Source organism: Chiloscyllium plagiosum, unplaced genomic scaffold (genome assembly GCF_037043375.1).
Source record: "Chiloscyllium plagiosum isolate Xiang-an unplaced genomic scaffold, Cpla_swu_hap1 HiC_scaffold_22, whole genome shotgun sequence".
In the NCBI taxonomy this organism is placed as follows: domain Eukaryota; kingdom Metazoa; phylum Chordata; class Chondrichthyes; order Orectolobiformes; family Hemiscylliidae; genus Chiloscyllium; species Chiloscyllium plagiosum.
In genome coordinates, this window is record NW_028270160.1 from 57,945,899 (window position 1) to 57,971,148 (window position 25,250).

Consider the following 25,250-nt stretch of genomic DNA (forward strand, 5'->3'; position numbering starts at 1 on the left):
TTTGAAAGTATTAGGCAAGAACATTCAAAAGCTAACTGGGGACAGATGTTCGCAGGTAAAGGGACAGCTGGAAAATGGGAAGCCTTCAAAACTGAGATAATGAGAATCCAGAGACAATATATTCCTGAAAGGAAAGACTGGTTGGTGTAGGGAATGCTGGATGATGAGAGAAATTGAGATTTTGGTGAAGAAAAAGGAGGAAGCATATGTCAGGTATAGACGGGAGAGATCGAGAGAATCCTTAGGAGAATACAAAGGCATTAGGAGTACACTTACGAGGGAAATCAGGAGGGCAAAAAGGGGACATGAGATAGCTTTGGTAAATAGAGTTAAGGAGAATCCAAAAGGGTTTTTATAAATACATTAAGGACAAAAGGGTAACTTGTGAGAGAATAGGGTCCCTCAAAGATCAGCAAGGCGGCCTCTATGTGGAGACACAGGAGATGGGGGAGATACTAACAGAGTAGTTTGCATCAGTGTTTAGTGTGGAGAAGTGGTGGAAGATATAGAATGTGGGGAAATAGATGGTGACATCTTGAAAAATGTCCATATTACAGAGGTAGTGGTGCTGGATTTCTTGAAATGCATTAAAGTGGATAAATCCCTAAGACCTGATCAGGTGTACCCTAGAACTCTGTGGGAAGCTAGAGAAGTGATTGCTGGGCCTGAGATATTTGTATCATCGATAGTCACAGGTGAGGTGCCAGTACACTGGAGGTTGGCTAACGTGGTGCCACTGTTTAAGAAGGGTGGTAAGGACAAGCCAGGGAACTATAGACCAGTGAGCCTGACGTCAATGGCAGGCAAGTTATTGCAGGGAATCCTGAGGGACAGGATTTACATGTATTTGGAAAAGCAAGGACTGATTAGGGATAGTCAACATGGCTTGATTGAGTTTTGTTTTGAAGAGGTAATACAGAGGATTGATGAGGGCAGAGCAGTGGACATGATCTATATGGACTTCAGTAAGGTATTCGACAAGGCTCCCCATGGGACACTGGTTAGCAAGGTTAGATCTCATGGAATATAGGGAGAACTAACCATTTGGATACAGAATTGGCTCAAACATAGAAGACAGAGGGTGGTGTTGGAGAGTTGATTTTCAGATTGGAGGCCTGTGACCAGTGGAGTGCCACAAGGATCAGTGCTGGGTCCACTACTTTTCATCATTTATATGAATGATTTGGATGTGTACATAGGAGGCATAGTTCACAAGTTTGCACATGAAACCAAAATTGGAGGAGAAGAAGTGGACAGCGAAGGTTACCTCAGGTTTCAACGGGATCTGGATCAGATGGACCAATGAGCTGAGGAGTGGTAGATGGAGTTTAATTTAGATAAATGTGAGATGCTGCATTTTGGAAAGGCAGATCAGAGCAGGACTTATACACTTAATAGTAAGGTCTTGAGGAGTTTTGCTGAACAAAGAGACCGCGGAGTGCAGGTTCATAGTTGAAAGTCGAGTCGCAGGTAGATAGGATAGTGAAGGAGGAGTTTGGTATGCTTTCCTTTACTGGTCAGAGTATTGAGTACAGGAGTTGGAGGTCATGTTGTGGCTGTACAGGACATTGGTTAAGCCACTTTTGGAATATTGCATGCAATTCTGGTCTCCTTCCTATCGGAAGGATGTTATGAAAGTAGAAAGGGTTCAGAAAAGATTTACAAGGATGTTGCCAGGGTTGGAGGATTTGAGCTGCAGGGAGAGACTGATTAGGCTGGGGCTGTTTTCCCTGAAAAGTCGGATGCTGAGGGGTGACCTTCTCAAGGTTTATAAAATCATAAGGGGCATGGATAGATAATAGACTTTGTCTATTTAACCTATCTAAACTCCCCCTAGGATGGGGGAGTCCAGAACGAGAAGACATAGGTTTAGGGTGAAAGGCGAAAAGTTTAAAAGGGACCTAAGTGGTAACTTTTTCCACACAGAGGGTGGTGCATGTATGGAATGAGCTGCCAGAGGAAGTGGTGGAGGCTGGTACAATTGCAGCATTTAAAAGGCATCTGGATGCGTAAATGAATAGGAAGGGTTCTGAGAGATATGGTTGGCATGGATGAGTCGGACTGAAGGTCTGTTTCCATGCTGTACATCTCGATGACTCTATGACTGTTTGAACAATCAAGCGTCATTCAATCAAAGTAACATGGAATCCACTCACTGCTGGACTGAGAAAACAGAGCACCAAGAGGATTAGAAAGTTAACAGCACAGTAAAAGGCCATTTGGCCCAACTGGTGTTTATGCTATAGAGAAGTGTCCTCCCACCCTATTCCTCTGTACATTGTCAGCACACCTTCCTACCTCTTGCACTTATGTAGGTTCACCTTAAATGGATCTATCCATCTTAACAATCCACATGATAGAAAGATCCACATGCTGTCCACTCTCTGGAGAAAGGATGTTAGACAGGTGAGGTTACCAGTAGCACAGTGTAGGATTAGAAGCTGAAGGAAGGAGATAATACGACAAATCCTGCAAGAATCCAACTAACTAGAGATGATGATGTCGGGCTTAGATGGTAACACCTAGTAATAAAGAGCTCGTAATTGTAAAGTGATGTGCACTCACCATTTCCCAGGATGGTGAGACAGTGTGTTCGGAAGTTGTCTTCAACATCATCAAGTTTAAGTGTGGCTTCTGCGAGGAGGTAATATTTGGTACCACTGTTTGGGATGGGGAAAGAGCACAATGTTACTTATTGTAATCTCTACTGAGCACACCAGCCAGACACTGCAGACAAATATCAGATTGCACACATTCAGCAAACCTTGTTAGCTGTAGAACATTGAAATTACTCGGCCAAATAATACAAAAATTAACTTAGCTGGCCTTAAATTAATGGAGTTGTTGGTTAAGCACTGTGATCAACCTCCATCAATGAGTCAGATATGAGGCAAGGAAACCTCTAGCTGTGGAGGGCTTTACAAATCATAAGTTTACAGATGGCCTGAGACCAAAGCATGCTAGACATGCCCTGGGTCCGGTCTTCCTGATAATGTAATTTAGGACCAAACATCTCGCCTAATCAGTTATTGGATGCAGTACCCAGCTTTAGTATTCTTTTCATCTTGCACCAACTGTGCACCAATAAAGTGATTGCAAAAAAACCTAACAACACTGCCACAATGTCAGAAGAGAGAGCAGAAAAATATTTCCCAGACTGACTTGTCAGTCAAACACTGGGGTATTAAATTCACTAGATCTGGGCTGTAAGAGGACAACATAGACATTCCTATGAGGAAGTGAAGTCTGGAGATTGGCAAACGTGGTGCCACTGTTTAAGAAGGGCGGTAAAGACAAGCCAGGGAACTATAGACTGGGGAGTCTGACCTCGGTGGTGGGCAAGTTGTTGGAGGGAATCCTGAGGGACAGGATGTACATGTATTTGGAAAGGCAAGGACTGATTAGGGATAGTCAACATGACTTTGTGCGGGGTAAATCATGTCTCACAAACTTGATTTGAGTTTTTTGAAGTAACAAAGAAGATTGATGAGGGCAGAGCAGTAGATGTGATCTACATGGACTTTAGTAAGGCGTTCGACAAGGTTTCCCCATGGGAGACTGATTAGCAAGGTTAGATCTCATGGAATACAGGGAGAACTAGCCAATTGGATACAGAACTGGCTCAAAGGTAGAAGACAGAGGGTGGTGGTGGAGGGTAGTTTTTCAGACTGGAGGCATGTGACCAGTGGAGTGCCACAATGATTGGTGCTGGGCCCTCTACTTTGTGTCATTTACAAAAGTGATTTGGATGCGAGCATAAGAGGTACAGTTAGTAAGTTTGCAGATGACACCAAAATTGGAGGTGTAGTGGACAGCAAAGAGGGTTACCTCAGATTTCAACAGGATCTGGACCAGATGGGCCAATGGGCTGAGAAGTGGCAGATGGAGTTTAATTCAGGTAAATGCGAGGTGCTGCATTTTGGGGAAGCAAATTTTAGCAGGATTTATACACTTAATGGTAAGGTCCTAGGGAGTATTGCTGAACAAAGAGACCTTGGAATGCAGGTTCATAGCTCCTTGAAAGTGGAGTCGCAGGTAGATAGGATAGTGAAGGTGGCGTTTAGTATGCTTTCCTTTATTGGTCAGAGTAATGAGTCCAGGAGTTGGGAGGTCATGTTGCGGCTGTACAGTGCATTGGTTAGGCCACTGTTGGAATATTGCATGCAATTCTGGTCTCCTTCCTATCGGAAAGATGTTGCGAAACTTGAAAGGGTTCAGAAAAGATTTACAAGGATGTTGCCAGGGTTGGAGGATCTGAGCTATAGGGAGAGGCTGAACAGGCTGGGGCTGTTTTCCCTGAAGCGTCGGAGGCTGAGGGGTGACCTTACAGAGGTTTACAAAATTTTGAGGGGCATGGATAGGATAAATAGACAAAGTCTTTTCCCTGGGGTCGGGGAGTACAGAACTAGAGGGCAGAGGTATAGAGTGTGAGGGGAAAGATATAAAAGAGACCTAAGGGGCAACATTTTCACAGAGGGTGGTACGTGTATGGAATGAGCTGCCAGAGGATGTGGTGGAGGCTGGTACAATTGCAACATTTAAGAGGCATTTGGATGGGTATATGAATAGGGAAGGTTTGGAGGGATATGGGCCAGGCGCTGGCAGGTGAGACTAGATTGGGTTGGCATATCTGGTCGGCATGGACAGGTTGGAGCGAAGGGTCTGTTTCCATGCTGTACATCTCTATGACTCTATGGTCAGGAATTGGAGGCAGAATCTGGTTCCACATCACTAGCCTATGTATACTACATTTAACGTTTGATTATCAGGGCAAGGTGGAGGGTGGAGGTTTGAGGGCCAAAAACGGATAAGTTTACAGATCAAAGGTGCTCATCTGGGGAATTTGACAGAACACTGGCCATTCCACACTTTAGAGTAAGCTCAGCCAACTTGAAATGAGTTCGAGATATCTCACGATTTCAAGATGGAAAGCGCCAATTCCAGAGGGGAGCTATTGATTCAGCTGCCTTCGTACACTGAAAGCAGAATGCTGGTCCTTATTAGGGTCAATGGGTTCCATGCAGGCCAACTAAAGAACTTCATCCAAAATTAAACCATAAAAGGTATAAGAGCAGAATGAGGCCATTTGAGTATGCTCCACCATGTGTCACTCAAATATTCTCCTGGCTTTCCCCCCTAATCCTTGATCACCTTATTAATCAAGAACCTATCCATCTTATCATAAAGATATTAAATGACTCGGCCTCCACAGCCTTCTGCAGCAATGAGTTCCACAGATTAACCACTTTCTGGCCAAAGAAATTCCTCCATATCTCAGTTCTAAAGGGTCGTCTCTTCACCTTCAGTCCTAGCCTCTCCTATTAGTGGAAACATCTTCACGTCCGCTCTATCCAGGCCTCTCAATATTCTCAAAGTTTCAATCAGCTTCCCTCTCATCCCTTAAAACTCCATTATTTTCAGATCCAGATTCTTCAACCGCTTATGTGGCAAGCCGTTGATCCCCGGGATCAGTTTTGTAAACCTCCTCTGGACCCTCCCTAATGCCAACACATCCTTCCTTAGAGATGGGGCCCAGAACTGCTCATAATACTTCAAATGCGGTCTTACATGAGCCTTAAACAGCCTCAGTAGCACAGTTTTGCTCTTGTATTCTAGTCCTCTTGAAATGGATGCCAATATTGCATTTGCCTCAACTGCCAATCAACCCTGCATATTAACGTTGAGAGAATCCTGAACTAGGACTCTTAAGCCGCTTTGAGCTTCAGATTTCTTAAGCTGTTCCCCTTTTAGAAAAATAGTCTACACCTCTATTCTTTATCTCACACTTTCCCACATTGCATTCCAGCTGCCACTTCTTTGCCCACTTGCCTAGCTGTTCAAGTCCTTCTGCAGCCTGCCAGCTTCCTCAACACTACCTGTCCCTCCACCTATCTTTGTCACCCGCAAATGTAGCAACAAAACCCTTAGTCCCTTTATCCAGATTGTTGAAGTATATCATGAATAATTGTGATCCCAACACTGAGCCATGTGGAGCTCTATTATTCACTGGCTGCATTCTTGAAAAATACCCCTTTATCCCCACTCTCTGCTTTCTGCCAGTCAGCCAATCCTCTGTCTATGCCAGTACCTTGCCCCAATACAATGTGTACTTAGCAACCTCCTGTATAACACCTTATCACATGCCTTCTAGAAATCCAAATAGATCACCTCCACTGGATCTGCCGTGTCTAACTTGCCGATTACCACCCCAAAGAATGCTAACAGATTTGTCATCCATGAACTCCCCTTGAAGTCGTGTTGACTCAATCCTATTTTACTATGCACTTGCAAGTAATCTGCAATCTCTTAATAAGGAACGCTAAAATCTTGCCAATGATTGAGGCCAGTCTAATCAGCTTATAATTTCTTGTCTTCTGCCTCCCTCTTTTCTTAATTGGGGATGTTACATTAACCATTTTCCAGTCCGTTGGGACCCTCCCTGACTCCTGTGAATCCTGAAAGTTCATCTTCAATGCCTCTACAATTTCCTTCAGAAAACCGAAAGTGTAGTCAATCTAGTCCAGGTGTTTTATTCACTTTCAAACGTTTCAGCTTTCCTAGTATCTTTTCCTTAGTGATGGCCAATACACTCACCTCTGTCCCCGACCCTCTTGAAGTTCTGATATGCTAATGTATCCCAATATGAAAACTGATGCAAAATACCTATTCAGTTTCTCTGCTATTTCTTGGTTTCCCTTTACTACTTCTCCAGCCTAATTTTCCAATAGTCCAACATCGACTCTTGCCTCTACCTTACCTTCTATATAAGAAAAAGATTCTTGCAATCTTCTTTTATATTACTAGTTAGCTTACCCTCATTTTTTATCTTCTTCCTCTTGTTGCTTTCTTCCTCTGCTGATTTTTAAAGGCTTCTCAATCTTCTGACTTTCCACTAATCTTCACCACATTATATGCTTTCTTTTTTGCTGTTATGCTGTCCCTGACATCCCTTATCAGCCATTATTGACTCATTCTCCCATTAGTATGTGCTTTCTTCTTTGAATTTCTGTTGTACATCCAAATTACTCCCAGAAACTTCTGCCATTGCTGCTCCATTGTCTTCTCAAAGATTTGATCATGCATAGCCTCTGACAACTGAACTTAAAATTTCCTTATCTTCATTTTTTGATTTCTCCTCCTGCTTCAATCTGTGGATTTGTGTCCTTGTTACCACACAGTCAGGAAAATCCCCAGGATATACTTCCTAAACCACCTCAGTTGCCTGATTTTCCCCTGGCTTTTCAATCACAGAAGGCATGACTCCCATCTGTGATCCAGCTATATCATTACCAAGGATAAATTATATTCCTGAACCAAGAATTCCTCTATTACTCCTACCACCACTTCATCAGATACTGCAACCTTATTTTGAATAATGGAACACTGCTCTCCTCAGCACAAATTCCACATTTTACCACCTTTTCTGGCAATATTTCTTCTGAATTGTGTATCTTCTCATCTCTCACCAAAGATTGACTTCTATATCTCTTTAAAATTTTAATTTCTTTACCTGCTCCTCCTAGCATATACGAATAAACCTTACCCTTGCAAATAAATTCTTTAAAAGAGATCCAGCACTTTCTTCTCAACCAACCAGTGACCAGGCTGTACATTTTTGCAGCTTTTTAGCTTCTACTGTGCTTTCCTTTACCACTTCAACATACCTCAGGGCTTATCTTGTTTCCCACATCCGTGCTCCCAGTACTTTTTCTAAATCACCAACATTGATTTCATGTGCCCTACTTTATTGGAGTGAAAACATCTGAGCTATTTTATTTCTCTTTCCCCATCATGGGTTTCTTTTTTATCCTGTGGTAAACTATCTTCTGTGAGATCTGCTTTTCCCTCACCATCTGCGGATTTCACTTTTCCTGAATTTCTATCTCTCACAGATAGAAATAGATGTCGGAAGCCAAACTTTGATTTATGAACCAACTCAAAATCATCGCTATTTCCATTGCTATTTTTGCAGTTTTAACTCTCTGCGCCTTCACTACTTCACGAAGTGAGTTTTTAAACTCTTCCAAAATAATCGCCTAAGAGTGTCATATGTTTGATATACTTGCAATGCCCTTATTCACCTATCAAAATTACTTTGTTTGATCCTATCAAACTCAATGTACTTTTGACTAGGTTCTCTTCTTAGATTCCTGAACTGTTCTCTGTACACTTCTGGTACTTGTGGATATGCACTTAAGCTGGCATTTTTCACCTGATTGTCGTCCCCAGAAAGCTCCTCTGATAGTGATGCAAATACCTCACTTGCGCAACCTACCAACTTTGTTTGGATCAACAATACTCACATGGCCAGTCATCGGCCATTTCATTTGTTTAGCTACTTTCTCAAATGAAATGAAAACAACTTCTACATCCTTCTTGTCACACATAGGCAACACTTGGACATATTTAAACAGATCCCCACCAGGCCTTTGACTATGATAGATTTGTTAGTCATCATTATCCTCCTCAGTAAGCCTACCATCACCTCCGCCCTTTTAAGGCAACTTTCCTCTTTGATTGCTCTTTAATTATAGCATATCCAGATTGATCTTTTTCACTTCAATCTTGATGAAAAGGACTCTCTAGAGTTTTATGGACCAGATCAGACCAAACCCCCTCACAAAATATATTAAGAAGGCAGCCTAGACCAAAACTTTTACTTGTTTAAAAAGGTAAATGTGAGGTGCTTTGTTCCAGATGCAACTCGATTGGTCAAACGACAAAACACAATTTATTCAAAAACTATAGTTATAATACAACAAGAGAAAGAGGAACTTGCAATAATTTAACTCAAATCAGAAAACTTAACAGAATAATAAATTATTTTACTACTAAATAGTAACTGTTCCAATATAGTAACATCCCATAAACACACCCGTGGCAAAAGGCAAATTCAGAAAATAGGTTGTCTTATATGCAGTTCTCCAATCCAAGAGGAAAGACTCAAAAAAAAATTCTGATAGCGAGTATAACGGCCGTGAGAGATTGGAGGAGGAATTAGCAAAAATGTCATCATAAATACAAAGAGATTTTCTTCACTATGTACTCTTCGTAAAAGAATGGAGCCTTCAACGGACCAATTAATTCATGCAGGGACAGATTTTAACAAGATGTTACTCCAAACACAGGACCAGAGAACTACAACACTGATTTTATAAGAAAACCTACTATTTTAAGTAGTCTTAGGATTTTGAAATTAATGGATTGGTTTTGGAGTTAACCATTCAGAACTCTACATTGATCTTGAAATGTTAACTCTTTCTACAGATGCTGCCTGACCTGTTGAATATTTTCTGTTTTACCATCAGGTTTTCAGTACCTGTGACATTTTACTTTCATACATGTATCTGTTCAGTTTAGTGACTCTACTTGAAATTAAAAGTCAATCAACACTATTGTTAATACAAAGTACAATTGCTTAGAAAAAGCAAACTGAATTTTGAAAAGAACTCACCCAGCTACTGGGTTAGCACGTAGGAAGGAGTCAAGGTCTCCTTTCTCCAGTGCAGATGAGAGTCTCTTTCCCGTTGATCTGCTGAGAGAGGTACTGAGTTTTCGGGCCAGTCTCTTGGGAGTGTTGATAATAGAAGTCCCCTCCTCCATGCAGGAACTGTATACTTCCAAAGTCAATTCGAACTCTGGCTTCACATCATCACTATACAGGAACAGTGCCAAAAGAAGTGAGTTATTGGTACACTCCCACCATATTAATTCCTGATACAAACTGAAACTTGCTGGAAAAACACCAGCATGATATTGCTGCACCCCATTATTATTGCTCAAAAATGACTAACATCAGGGGATTAAGAGATCACTGGAGGCGTGAATTGGTCAGTTTATGGCGTCTGCTTTTTGCTTTATAGAGAGATTCTCATCTCTAGCCTCCTTATTAAAGAACTTGTCGGAAGTGAACATTAATTGCCTATTAAACAAATCACAGAATATGAAGTCTGGTAATAAATAGGATTAGCACACTTTTAAGATAATAATTGTTAATCACTGCCATTCAAAAACATTTTTCTGCCAAAGAGTGAAAGTAGAAGTCTAACTAATGGCGTAAGTTGCAATATGGCCTGCTCCAGTGAGATATAGATCATAGTATTTTCAAGATATTTAGGGTGACATGGTTAGCACTGCTGTCTCACAGTGCCAGGGACACAGTCCGATTCCATGCTTTGATGGGTTTCTGTGTGGAGTTTGCAATTTCACCCAGTGTCTGCATGGGTTTCTGCCAGATGCTCTGGTTACCTCCCACTGTCCAAACGTGTGCAGATTAGGTGGACTGGCATGCAAAAATCCCATTTGGGGTTATGGGGATGGATCTGGCAGGGATGCTCTTTGGAAGGTCAATACAGACATCGATAGGCTGAATGGCTTCTTCCTGCATTGTAAGAAAAACAACTGTACATTCTATCCAAGTGAAGCAATAAGTTAAAGAAACATTGTTCAGAGATTTGCCCTCAGACCAGCTACAAGCTATGCATTGATACTCAGCTGAGGTAAGCAGCTTGCATTCTGGATAAAAAATATTTTAGTGGTGCTATCCAAAACAAAGCCAAATTAAATATTAATAAGGAAGGTTAAGAACTGCCCATTCCTTAAAAGGCAGACTCATTGGAGAAAGAACTGGATTTAGAAGGTTGAAACGGAATTTAGGATGCCTAGTTTCAGCAGCAACGGAAGCCTTATTGATTCCTTCCTCGTCATTAATGTAGGAACTGTGTACATTGTCATTGCAGATAAGTAAAGCATTCCAATAGTTGAATTTCAGTCACAGAACAGGAAGAGGCCATGCAGCCCCTTTGAGCCTGTTCTGCCATTCAATAAGACCATGCTGCACCAGTATTTTAACTCCATTTATCTGTAGTGCTTCATTGCCCTTAGTAGCACTGCCTAACAAAAAATGCTCAATCCCAGTTTTGAGTTATTTTAAACTAGCCCCCAGTCACTACATCAGTTTGGGGGAAAAGTGTGTTCCAGATTTCTACTTTGAAAGAAGCAATCACTGCAATCTTAAGGTTTTGCTTCCCTTGATCTGGATTCCCCAAAAGTAAGCTTTTTTTTGTCGACAACATAACGTTCTTTAATCATTCTAAACAATGCAATTACATTGATCCTTAACCTTTTAAAGGTCAAACTAACATAAGCTTAATGTATGCAACCTAACCTCACGTATAACCTATTTAGTAGGGTGGCATAATAACTCATCAATTAACACTGCTGCCTCTCAGGGACCTGGGTTTGATTCCAGCCTTGGGTGATTTTCTCCCCATGTCTGGTTTCCTCAAAGTGCACTAGTTTCCTCCCCAAGTCCAATGATATGCACATTAGGTGGATTGGTTATGCTAAATTGCTCTGTAGTGTGCAGGCTATGCTGCGCTAACTATGGTAAAAGTGTGGGGTTACAAGGATAGGGTGGGATGCTCTTTAGAGGGTGGGAGCAGACTGGATGGGACGAATGGCCTCTATCTGCACTGCAGGAATTCTATGATTCTTAATTCCACTTTCATTCTGGCGAGTCTGCACTGCAATTGTTCCAAAGCCAATATATCCTTCTGAAGCGTGGCAATCAGAACTGAGACATAAAACTCCAGTTGGTCAGTCCTCGTGTAACGACAACTTTGGTCCTGTACATTCAGAATGTGTATGGTATCCTTCAAATCCTCTAACCTCTCATTCTAAAATTATTTGAAAAATTCCAAACTTTTACAAGCTGGGATTTAAGCTCCTAAAACCTTTGGATAATTGAAGCTCTGTTTGCTGTCTTAGGTGAATGCAAATGACCTAAGGCACATATTCTAAACAGGGAAGAGGTATGCATCCCAGTGTCCTAGTCAACAATACTCTCATAACAGCACATCAATCAAATGACCTTGCCATTTGTGTCATTGCTGTTCATTAGACCTTGCTTTGTTTAAATTGGCTGTCATTTACAAAAATGTCCAAACTCAAAAGTACTTGGTTGGTCACAAAACACTTTGGAACATCCTACAGTTACGAAAAGGTGCCATATAAATGCAGGTCTCTTTCTTGACAAGTATAAAAACTAACTAGGGATTAAAATAAAAACCAAAAGAACTGTGGAAGCTGTAAATCAGAAACAAAAACTGAAGTTACTGGAAAAGCTCAGCAGGAATGGTAGTATCTGTGAAGAGAAATCAGAGTTAACACTTCAGGTCAGAACTGAGGAAGGGTCAGCGGATATAAAACGTTAACTCTGATTTCTCTTCACAGATACTTCCAAACCTGCTGAGATTTTCCAGCAACTTCCGCTTTTGTTAGGAACTAAAATAATGCATTTCTCCATCGCATTTAGTGTTAATGGATGAAAGCATATGCACAATGCAAAATAGTTTCAAAATACTCACAAAATCATCAAATTCTCAAAGCAGATGTCAGTAACAGTCTTATCCACAATAACCATCTCAGTGTCAAAAATCTGAGTATGAATCTTCATCAGGCAAAACACAGCAAAACGTGGGCTCTCTAACACAAGGAGACAAAGTTAATACTAAAACAATGAGAGCTCAGGAGAAGAGAAAGAGTCAAAAACAAACAATGCTTTTCAGTACTTACTGCTCCGGTTGTTGAAATGATCAGAGTCTTTCCACATTAACGGAATTCGAATATCTACAATGAGAAAATATAATCATCAATTTTCAATGGTATCGTACAGCAATTACTCAAACAGAAATTGTGCAATTTAGGTTCAAATTTCAATTTTACATGGCTGAAGAAGAATGTACTATTTATTGTTCACACATCTGCAGAAGAAGTTACAGCACCACCAGAGTGAAGGGTGCAATCACAACCTGACAGGTTGACATAGGTAATGTCCATGAGTGTGGGTAGCCAATGCAGCTGCATGGAGATAGGACAACTGGAAGCCATATAATCAAACTACCTGTAATACACCTCACCAGGGCTCACTATACTGAGAAGCGGGCATAAAGTCAAAGTGCACAAACCTTTATGGACAATTTCAATATTCATGTTTGGGTGCCAGACTCCCAGCATAGCCAAGGGGTTAGTCAACTTAAAGCCTTGTATTACCAGATTGAGGATATTTGGAAGTTAAAAGACCAAACAAGATTAGTACTGAAGAGTGTTGAGAAGATTCTGAGGGATAGGATATGCATGCATTTAGAAAGGCAGGGTTTCTTTACATTTTACATTACATTACATTACAGTGTGGAAACAGGCCCTTCTGCCCAACAAGTCCACACCGACCCGCCGAAGCGCAACCCACCCATACCCCCACATTTACCCCTTACCTAACACTACGGGCAATTTAGCATGGCCAATTCACCTGGCCAGCACATCTTTGGACTGTGGGAGGAAACCGGAGCACTCGGAGGAAACCCACGCAGACACGGGGAAAATGTGCAAACTCCACACAGTCAGTCGCCTGAGGAGGGAATTGAACCCGGGTCTCTGGCACTGTGAGGCAGCAGTGCTAACCACTGTGCCACCGTGCCGCCCACTTAGGAGTAGTCAGCATGGCTTTATGCATCGGAGATCATGCCTCACAATTTTGTTAGAATTATTTGATGAAGTGACCAGAAAGTTGATGAGGGCAGGGCGGTAGACGTAGTTAATATGGATTTCAGTAGGCCTTTAATAGAGGTTCCACGTGGTAGGTTGCTCTGGAACGTTAGATCTCATGGAATCCAAAGCAAGCTGGCAATTTGGATACACAACTGACTTGATGGTAGGGAGCAAAGGGTAATAGTGGAAGGATGCTTGTCAGACTGGAGCCCTATACCTAATGGAGTGCCTCAGCGGTCAGTGCTGGGCCCATTACAGTTTGTATTCTATATCAATGATTTGGATGAGAATGTACAAGGCATAATTAGCAAGTTTGCAGATGACACTAAAATAAGCAGTATTGTGGATCATAGGAAGGTTCTCATAAATTACAGCAGGACCTTGATCAGCTGGGGAAGTGGGCCAAGAAATGGCAAATGGAGTTTAATATAGATAAGTGTGAGGTCTTGCATATTGGAAAGCTAAATCCAGGTAGGAGTTTCATGGCGAAAGGTAGGGCCTTAAGGAGTGTAGTGGAATGGAGGGATCTTGGTATTCAGATGCACAGTTCTTTGAAAATGGAGTCACAGATAGGCAAGAAAGTGAAGGAGGCTTTTGGCATATTAGCCTTCTCAGCCAGGGCATTGAGTATAGAAGTTGAGAAGTTATGTTACAGTTATACAAGACATTGGTGAGGCCGCACTCGGAATATTGTGTTCGGTTTTGGTCACCTTGTTATAGAAAAGATGTTCTTAAACTGGAAAGAGTGCGGAAGAAATTTACAAGGACATAGAGTCATAGAGATGTACAGCATGGAAACAGACCCTTCCATACTCCACTTTCAAGGAGCTATGAACCTGCACTCCAAGGTCTCTTTGTTCAGCAACACTCTCTAGGACCTTACCATTAAGTGTATAGGTCCTGCTAAGATTTGCTTTCCCAAAATGCAGCACCTCGCATTTATATGAATTAAACTCCATCTGCCACTTCTCAGCCCATTGGCCCATCTGGTCCAGATCCTGTTGTAATCTGAGGTAACCCTCTTCGCTGTCCACTACACCTCCAATTTTGGTGTCATCTGCAAACTTACTAACTGTACCTCTTATGCTTGCATCCAAATCATTTTTGTAAATGACAAAAAATGGAGGACCCAGCACCAATCCTTGAGGCACTCCACTGGTCACAGGCCTCCAGTCTGAAAAACAACCCTCCACCACCACCCTCTGTCTTCTACCTTTGACCAGTTCTGTATCCAAATGGCTAGTTCTCCCTGCATTCCATGAGATCTAACCTTGCGAATCAGTCTCCCATGGGGAACCTCGTTGAATGCCTTACTTAAGTCCATATAGATCACATCTATTGCTCTGCCCTCATCAATTTTCTTTGTTACTTCCTCAAAAAACTCAATCAAGTTTGAGACATGATTTCCCCCGCACAAAGCCATGTTGACTATCCCTAATCAGTCCTTGCCTTTCCAAATACATGTACGTCCTGTCCCTCACGATCCCCTCCAACAACTTGCCCACCACCGAGGTCAGCCTCACCGGTCTATAGTTCCCTGGCTTGTCTTTACCGCCCTTCTTAAACAGTGGCACCACGTTTGCCAACCTCCAGTCTTCCGGCACCTCACCTGTGACTATCGATGATACAAATATCTCAGCAAGAGGTCCATCAATCACTTCTCTAGCTTTCCACAGAGTTCTTGGGTACACCTGATCAGGTCCTGGGGATTTATCCACCTTTAACCGTTTCAAGAAATCTAGCACTTCCTGCTCTGTAATCTGGACATTTTGCAAGATGTCACCATCTATTTCCCTACAGTCTATATCTTCCATATCCTTTTCCTCAGTAAATACTGATGCAAAATTTTCATTTAGTATCTCTCCCATTTTCTGTGGCTCCACACAAAGGCCGCCTTGCTGATCTTTGAGGGGCCCTATTCTCTCCCTAGTTACCCTTTTGTCCTTAATATATTTGTAAAAGCCCTTTGGATTCTCCTTAATTCTATTTGCCAAGGCCATCTCATGTCCCCGTTTTGCCCTCCTGATTTCCCTCTTAAGTATACTCCTACTGCCCTTATACTCTAAGGATTCACTCGATCTGTCCTTCTATACCTGACATATGCTTCCTTCTTTTTCTTAACCAAACCCTCAATTTCTTTAGTCATCCAGCATTCCCTATACCTACCAGCCTTCCCTCTCACCCTGACAGGAATATACTTTCTCTGGATTCTTGTTATCTCATTTCTGAAGGCTTCCCATTTTCCAGCTGTCCCTTTGCCTGTGAACATCTGCCTCCAATCAGCTTTCGAAAGTTAGAACATAGAACAATACAGTGCAGAACAGACCCTTCGGCCCTCGATGTTGCACAAACCTGTAAACTAACCTAAGCCCATCCTCCTACACTATCCCATCATCATCATCCATGTGCTTATCCAAGGATTGTTTAAATCTCCCTAACGTGGCCAAGTTAACTACATTGGCAGGCAGGGCATTCCATGCCCTTACCACTCTCTGAGTAAAGAACCTGCCTCTGACATCTGTCTTAAATCTATCACCCCGCAATTTGTAGCAATATCCCCTCATACAAACTGACGTCATCATCCTTGGAAAAAGACTTCCACTGTCTACCCTATCTAATCATCTGATCATCTTGTATGTCTCTCTATCAAATCCCCTCTTGGCCTTCTTCTTTCCAATGAGAACAGACCCAAGTCTCTCAGCCTTTCCTCATAGGACCTTCCCTCCAGACCAGGCAACATCCAGGTTCAAATCAATAATTATCACTGTCCCTTAATCATTCTACTTAGACTGATTTCTTCTATCAGAGTGTTGAGAATCTTTAGAATTCTCTACTCCAAAGAACTGTATAAGCGGAGTCATGTCCAAGGCTATGATAGATTCTTAAACTGTAGTGGTATCAAGGGTTGTAAGAGAACAGACAGGAAAATGGGGTTCAGGCCAGACATCTAAAGAAGGCAATTCAAAGAACTGAAGAAGTAAACCAGCAGTGGCTACACAAGGTCCTTCAAACACAATGGCAAGAAGTACACTCCAACAGCAACATCATCTTCCAAGACAATTAATCCAGCATCAAGGTATTTACTATTCCAAATCAGCTACGTTGGGCAAGATATGACATTGTATGCCTGACCATAGATTTCTAAAGTAACTGGGAGAAAGTGAGGACTGCAGATTCTGGAGATCAGAGTCAAGAGTGTGATGCTGGAAAAGCACAGCAGGTCAGGCAGCATCTGAGGAGCAGGAGAATCTTCTAAAGCAACTGGTCTACTTGAAACCCAATCAGAGAGAGAGATCCTGGGGAACTACATTTAGGGATGTCCTCAAAACATTCCTAAAGATTTTACATACATGCCTACTAATTTATGGTCAGCCCCAAAATGGAGAATGTCTTTATTTGGAAAAGCATCAACACATTGAAATACTTCTACCAGACAATGCAGAGGTGAAAACCTGGTGTCAGAGGGAGCACAAAAGCCTTCAAATCCTCATTTGACCTATCTTTCAAAGACCTATCTTTGGGCGGCACGGTCGCTCAGTGGCTAGCACTGCCACCTCACAGCACCAGGGACCCAGGCCCGATCCCCGCCCCAGGCAACCATCCGCGTGGAGTCTGCACACTCTCCCCACATCTGCGTAGGTCTCCTCAGGATGGTCCGGTTTCCTCCCACAATCCAAAGATGTGCACGACAGGTGAACCGGCCGTGCCAAACCGCCCACGGTGTTAGATGCATTAGTCAGGGGTAAATATAGGGTAGGGGAATGGGTCTGAAGGTTTGGTGTGGACTTGTTGTGCCAAAGGACCTGCTTCCATACTGTAGGGAATCTAATCTAATCACCAACCCCACATGTGGCAGAGTCTATAGATTGACCATTGGACTTATTAGCCATTTCAAACCATTGAACCAGAATGAAACCATGACATCCAAAGATGTGCAGGTCAGGTGAATTGGCCATGATAAATTGTCCACAGTGATAGGTGCATTAGTATGGGAATGGATCATGGGTGGGTTACTCTTCGGAATCGAATCTAATCTAATCTAAAAAGAATCCTTAATCTCAAGGAACTGTATAAAAAGAACAAAATACAGAATGGCATGCAGATTCAAGTGCCATAAAGGCTACTCCTGCACTTATTTTCTTAAGATTAGAAGACACCTCACATCTGTTCAGCTACCTTTCTTCCTAAGTTTGATTGTCTTTTGAATCCCAAAAATCTCATTACAGGAAAGTGTGTTTTTCTTGCCTAATACCGTCAAAATTGGCCTTTCTCCAATGTAGAACTTCAACTTTTAGATCTGGTCTATCCTTTTCCATCACTATTTTAAAACGAATAGAATTATGGTCGCTGGCCCCAAAGTGTCCCCCATTGACACCTCAGTCACCTGCCTTGCCTTATTTCCCAAGAGTAGGTCAAGTTTTGCACCTTCTCTAATAGGTACATCCACATACTGAATCAGAAAATTGTCTTGTACACACTTAAATTCCTCTCCATCTAAATCTTTAACATTATGGCAGTCCCAGTCGATGTTTGGAAAGTTAAAATCCCCTACCATAACTACCCTATTATTCTTACAGATAGCTGAGATCTCCTTACAAGTTTGTTTCTCAATTTCCCTTTGACTATTGGGGGAGGAGGGTGGGGGGGAGGGGGGGAGCGCTGTAATACAATCCCAATAAGGTGATCATCCCTTTCTTATTTTTCAGTTCCACTTAATGGTCTGAGTTATAGGGAAAGGTTGGACAAGCTAGGACCTTTCTCTTTACAGTGTACGAGACTGAGGGTGGATCTTATAGAGCTGTATAAGATCCATGAGAGGCATGGATAGGGTGAATGCACGCAGTCTTTTTCCCAGGGTTGGGAAATTGAGGACTCGAGGGCATCAGTTTAAGGTTAGAGGGGAAAGAATAAAAGGGAACTGGAGGGGCAACTTTTTTTTTTTTAACACAGGATAGTACACACATGGAATGAGCTGCCAGCGGAAGTGTTTGAGGCGGGTACATTAACAACATTTTAAAAGGCTTAGGGTGTAGGTTTGCTCGCTGAGCTGTAGGTTTGATATCCAGACGTTTCATTACCTGGCTAGGTAACATCATCAGTGGCGACCTCCAAAGAAGCGAAGCTGTTGTCTCCTGCTTTCTACTTACATGTTTGTCCTGGATGAGGTTCCTAGGGTTTGTGGTAATGTCATTTCCTGTTCATTTTCTGAGGGGTTGATAGATGGCATCTAGATCTATGCGTTTGTTTATGGCACTGTGGTTGGAGTGCCAGACCTCTAAGAATTCTCTGGCATGTCTTTGCTTAGCCTGTCCCAGGATAGATGTGTTGTCCCAGTCGAAATGGTGTTTCTTTTCATCTGTGTGTAGGGCTACGAGGGAGCGAGGGTCGTGTCTTTTTGTGGCTAGGTGGTGTTTGTGTATCCTGCTGGCTAACTTTCTTCCTGTTTGTCCTACATAGTGTTTGTGGCAGTCCTTGCATGGAATTTTGTAGATGACGTTGGCTTTGTCCATGGGTTGTACTGGGTCTTTAAAGTTTGTTAATTTTCGTTTGGGTGTGGTGGGTTTGTGTGCTACTAGGATTCCGAGGGGTCTTAGTAGTCTGGCTGTCATTTCTGAAACGCATTCAAGAAGAACGGATACTCAAATAATACAGTGCGCAGATTCCTCAAGAACAAACCACGACAAGCAGACCAAACACAGCCAGAAACCCTAACCACTTTACCATACATCAAAGAAGTTTCAGAAATGACAGCCAGACGACTAAGACCCCTCAGAATCCTAGTAGCACACAAACCCACCAACGCTCTCAAACAAAAATTAACAAACTTAAAAGACCCAGTACAACCCACGGACAAAACCAACGTCATCTACAAAATTCCATGCAAGGACGGCCACAAACACTATGTAGGACAAACAGGAAGAAAGTTAGCCACCAGGATACACAAACACCAGCTTGGCACAAAAAGACACGACCCTCGCTCCCTCGTAGCCCTACACACGGATGAAAAAAAACACCATTTCGACTGGGACAACACATCTATCCTGGGACAGGCTAAGCAAAGACATGCCAGAGAATTCCTAGAGGCCTGGCACTCCAACCACAACGCCATAAACAAACGCATAGATCTAGATGCCATCTATCAACCCGTCAGAAAACAAACAGGAAATGACATCACCACAAATCCCAGGAACCCCATCCAGGAGAAAGATGTAAATAGAAAGCAGGAGACAACAGCTTCGCTTCACTTTGAGGTTGCCACTGATAATATTACCTAGCCAGGTAACGAAACGTCTAGATATCAAACCTACAGCTCAGCAAGCAAAACTACACCCTAAACCTCAACCTGAGCTACAAACCTTCACAAACCTTGCATTTTAAAAGGCATTTGGACAAATACATGGATAGGAAAGGATTAGAAGGATATTGGCCAATTTAGGGAAATGGGGTTATTGCGGACATTTTGGGCAGCATGGACCAGTTTGGGCCAAAGGGCCTGTCTCCGTGCTGTAGGACTCTATGAGTCTATGAGTGTCAGAGTTACAAACATGTAAGTGATCACTAAAATGCACTTACATGGTGTTTTTAACATAGTAAAATATTCCACAGCACTTCACAGGAGCATCAAACAAATAATGATACTGAAACATGTATTAGAACACTAAATGACAAAGGAGTAGATTTAATGCAGTGTTTTAAGATGTAGAGAGATAGAAATTCCAGAGCTTAGAACCAGCGGAATGGGGAAATGGATAAGAGATCAGAATGTAATACAGTCAGTTAAGAGCATTGTGGGGTTGGTTGAGTTTATAGAGACTGATGGGGGAAGACCATGGATAGATTTGAACAGAAGATGGGAATTTTAATACTCTAGTGTTTGTGGACAAGGACTTGATGCAAGTCAGTGAGCGGAGGGTCAACAGGGCTTGGTGTGAATCAAGAAACAAGCATGGATGAATTCATGTTTCTGCAGGGTGGGAAACTGGCCAGGATAGGGAGGGTGAAACTGGTAATACTGTGACGTCAGAAGGAAGCACAGCCCAAAGAAATTAAAGTGCATCACGCGGCCATCACACTTGCTCTGCCACTTAATGCAACTGTGGCACATCTTGGGCGTGAACTCTACTTTCCCATCTGCTATGGCCCTACATTCCCTGAAAGCAAACATCTGGCTATCCCAGCCTTAGATGTATTTACCATTGGAGCATTCACAACCTTCTTGGGTTGAAATTTCCATAGATTCACTGCCCTTTGAGTGAAGTAATTCAATCCCAAATGATTGGCCCCTCACAGCGTTATCAAGCCCCTTCAGAAGCTTGTATACTTCAGTGAGATTGTTTCTTATTCTTCTAAACTCCAGAGAACATGGGCTAATTAACTCAGCTTCGCTTTACAGGAACATCCGAGGCTGTCTTTGTAACAGGGATTTGAAATAAATATAAAGTAGATACACAAATGATAGTACCAGATATTGCCAGTTTTCCAGAACATGCTGAATGCTGTTTAATCTCAGTATCTGACAACCTGTAGAAAAGAGAGAACAAACAGTAAATGTGGTCTCAAAATACGGATTTGAAAAGGGCAACTTACTAACACACAGTTCACAATGGCAGCACGTTACATGCGTCTAAAATATTGCAACATCTTGTATCATTTGCTGAACTGCAAATATGGCTTCTAAATTATACTACTCACAAGACAACATTGAAGTACAATAACACCACCACAGAAAGCACTTTACAATTCTTCATCAAGAAGAAAGAGGTATTTGTTTGTATGGTATGAAAGAAGTCAGGCCTTTCAGGCACACTTTCAAAAAATTTTCCACTAGTAGTACTCCTTTCCAAAACACCAGATGGCACTTTTTGTGGATAGCCTACACAGTTTTCAACTGCATACACTTTCAAATTTTAACCAGTTGTACTGTATAGAATAGTGGTGAGCATAGGTATGTTCATTTAGATTGAAGTCCAGTGAAAACAGGGGACATACTTTATAGTATAAAAGCATTCAACGGGGATTTTAGGATTTCCTTATTTTTAAGAAAGTTAGTCTTTCATTGGATGAGGGTATTTCTGCTTAAGCTGGCTTTTATTGCCCATTCCTAATGATCCTTGAAGGTGGTGGAGAACCACCTTCTAGAATCATTATAAACAATGTGGTTTAGGGACAGCCACAGCACGGTTATAAACGGAATTTCAGGATTCTGAACCACCAACAGTGAGATAATTCCAAGTCAGGATGGTATATGGTTTGTGGGGAACTGGTCAGTAGTGGTGTTACCATGCATCTGCAACCCTTGCTATTACAGATGGTAGAGATTTGGATGGTGCTGTCAAAGGAGATTGAAGAGTGGTTGCAGTACATCTTGTAGATGGCACACAGTGCTCTCAATGAGCACTGGTGACAGAGGGAGTGACTTCTTAAGATGGCAGACAAGGTACTGATCATGCTGGCTGTTTTGTACTGGATGGTGTCCAGAATCTTGAGTGTTGGAGCTGCACCAATCTAGTCAAATGGAGAGTATTTCATCACACTTTTGACTTGGAGATGGTTGACAGAATTTATGGAGCCAGATGGTAAGTTCCTTGCTGTAGAATTCCTAGCCATTGATCACCCACAGTATTTATAAAGCTATTTCAGATTTAGAACAATATTCAGTTTACAATAGAACATTAAACAATTGATATAAGCTGAATTGAAGGCAATCAAGGAGTAAAATGGAAAAGGGGGAGAAATGAAAATCTACTAAATTATAGGAGTTCCAGCCTACCTCCCTGTCACTTTGGGCAGGGTTTGTTCCTCTGTACGTCTCTGTAACTCAGCTCTATAGTGAAGAATTCGAGTGTTACAGGTTATCAGATTTTTCGCAGCACGCAGCACCTGATCCCGTTGGGTGGAGGCAACAAGAAGTTTGCAGATCCCTTCCTGCATCCGAGTCTCAAAGTTGATTTTTTCCTGGATATCAGAGCCCTAGAAGACAGTAGTGTCATTACAGGTGGTGATAATTTGGTCTATTGAGTTCATTCAGGCTCTCTGCAGCACAATACAGTCAATCCCATTTCCCTCAAGTACCCATCCAGTTTCCTTTTGAAGTCATTGATCATCTCTCTTTCTGCCATTCATTTAGGCAAGGACTTCTAGATCATTGCTACTCACTGCATAAAAAAGTTTTTCCTCACAGTCCCCTGTAATTCTTATCCAAAATCTTGTGCTACGGTGGGGGCACGGTGGCACAGTGGTTAGCACTGCTGCCTCACAGCGCCAGAGACCCGGGTTCAATTCCCGACTCAGGCGACTGACTGTGTGGAGTTCGCACATTCTCCCCGTGTCTGCGTGGGTTTCCTCCAGGTGCTCCAGTTTCCTCCCACAGTCCAAAGATGTGCAGGTCAGGTGAATTGGCCATGCTAAATTGCCCGTAGTGTTAGGTAAAAGGGGTAAATGTAGGGGAATGGGTGGGTTGCGCTTCAGCGGGTCGGTGTGGACTTGTTGGGCCGAAGGGCCTGTTTCCACGCTGTAAGTAATCTAAAATCTAAAAAAAAGTAATCTAAAAAAAATCTAATAGTCCTTGTTCCATCAGCAGGTGTCTATGTATCTAAACTCGTTATAATCTGTACGCCTCTATCAAATATCCTCTCAATCTCCTCTGCTCCAAGGACAATGCTAGCCTTTCCAAATTACCATCATAGCGAAAATCCCTCATGCTGATAAATCACCCCCCTGCCCTCAGTCGCCCCCACCCTGATCCTTGTGGAACCCTACCATATACCATAAGATCTGAATATGAAAGTAGCAGAAAAGTAGGTGTTGCATTTTCATAGTGTATTTCAAGGCCCCAGAAATTTGGGAATGACAGGTTATGGAGAAAATGCAGGAAAATGGACATGAGGCACATCTGATCAGCCATGATCCTATTGAATGGCGGAGAAAGCTTGAAGGGGCCAAATGGCCTACTCTTGTTTCTATTTCTTATGATCTTACGACATTTCAAGATGCTTTATTGCTAATTAAGTTACAGCTCTTAATATAGGAGACCATGCAGCACCAAATTGGCCACCAATTTCACTGACATGAAGTGACAGTGATGGTTTGCACAAAAACCTAAAATAATATGAAATGTTTACTCTACTCTAGCCCAGCTACCTGGGAACTGTGCATTAAATGCAAAATTCTTAAACAAAACCTTAATTCTGAAATTAACAAATAGTCAAACTGATCTCAGCAGTTAATAAGTCCGTTTTCTGGGTTTGTTCATTCAAGTCAAAGATCTTAAAAGGACAGAACCAGATTAGTAGCTGGAATTAATGCTTTGCCTCAGACCAAAGGCCATCAGCAATCAATGCAACAGAAGACCCACTACTCTTTCTGAAGCTACTCAACTTCATTCAGAACAGTCTATCTTTTATCCATCACATTAGGAAGACAATGGGCTGCTGAAGATGGAGAGATTTCCCTTCATTAGAATGTAACTAACATACCTCAGCTATTCCAATCATTGACTGGAATAACAACAACAAACCTCAACCCTTGAGAGAAGATAAGATCTAATTCCCAAATCTGAGGGGAATCTGATTCGAGGGATTTTCCAGGGGTTGGGGGTGTGGGAGGCAGCTGGTGAAGAAGGTGGAAGCACTTTCCTGCAAGCAGTGAGGCAAAGGTGAGATTGTGTGTACATTCACTACCCTTACAGTCGCCGGCTTTGACGGAGGTCTGGGATTCCCAGCTAAACAAAGTCAAGTCTGAAAAGTAGGTTATACCAGAGGCTGCCTAATTAACATTTAAATGGGGATGATATTGCCAACTCATCTCCTGGAAGTTGGTCCCTTGTCCTGTCTCTGTAAAAAAAAGTGGGCAGATTTAAGATTTTAAACTTGATAGCATAACCATCTTTGCATATTTAAATCCACTGATGCTTTGATGATAATAACAGATATACTGAACAGAGACGCAAAACACAACTGTTAATCAAATATGGTTTTTCCCACCTCCTCAGATAGAATTCTCAAACAGTGAGTGAGGATTCAGTCTAATAGCGTTTAGTACGCTGAACCCAATTGACTTTTATGTTTGGGCAATGTCTTTCAGACGAACCAACAGATTGAAGGCCCATTTACCAACTCGGGTGGATGCAGGTTGATTAAGAAACAAACATTGTCTATTACAAGCACAGTCCTTGGCTTTCTTGCAAATAAAGAGTATACACAGAAATATACAACAAGACTGCAGCTTGAAGGTGGCCTTGCGGTAAAAGCTGATGCTTTAATCTTTTGTTTTCCAATGAAAGTACTTAACTTTCAAAAAATTAAAGTATTGTATTTAATGTGTCACAGTACAGCATAGGAAGGAAATTGGAAACGTAGAATCCTCCCACTTCGAAACAACCCATCAATATTTTCCATTGGCATTTTCCCATACTAGATATTTAGCCTAATTCTAACAAAGGGATGTTCTACAAAAGTATCTGCAAAGATGGCAAATCGTTCCAAGCATTTTCTTAAGGTTTGACCAGGTATGGGCAGCATGATGATAATGGGTGGCACATAGTTAGCACTGCTGCCTCAGTGCCAGGGACCCAGGTTCAATTCCAGCCTTTAGTGACTGGAGTTTGCACGTTCTCCACATGTCTTTATGGGTTTCCACAAGATGCTCTGATTTCCTCAGCCCAAAAATGTGCAGGTTAGGCGAATTGGCCATGCTAAATTGCC

The 25,250-nt window shown here is 42.1% G+C and overlaps 1 protein-coding gene across 2 annotated transcripts in view; it reads right to left on the reverse strand.

Moving 5' to 3' along the window:
* Nucleotides 1-25,250, reverse strand: part of rtkn2 (rhotekin 2) — a 56,328-nt gene that overhangs the window by 19,235 nt on the left and 11,843 nt on the right. For both annotated transcript variants that reach the window (XM_043712310.2, XM_043712309.2), the window contains exons 2-7: nucleotides 22,319-22,518; nucleotides 21,011-21,069; nucleotides 12,577-12,630; nucleotides 12,369-12,486; nucleotides 9,455-9,655; nucleotides 2,566-2,660 (exon numbers count right to left, since the gene is read on the reverse strand). In XM_043712310.2, the coding sequence (XP_043568245.2) occupies nucleotides 2,566-2,660; nucleotides 9,455-9,655; nucleotides 12,369-12,486; nucleotides 12,577-12,630; nucleotides 21,011-21,069; nucleotides 22,319-22,518 (727 nt within the window). The remainder of the gene's footprint in view (nucleotides 1-2,565; nucleotides 2,661-9,454; nucleotides 9,656-12,368; nucleotides 12,487-12,576; nucleotides 12,631-21,010; nucleotides 21,070-22,318; nucleotides 22,519-25,250) is intronic.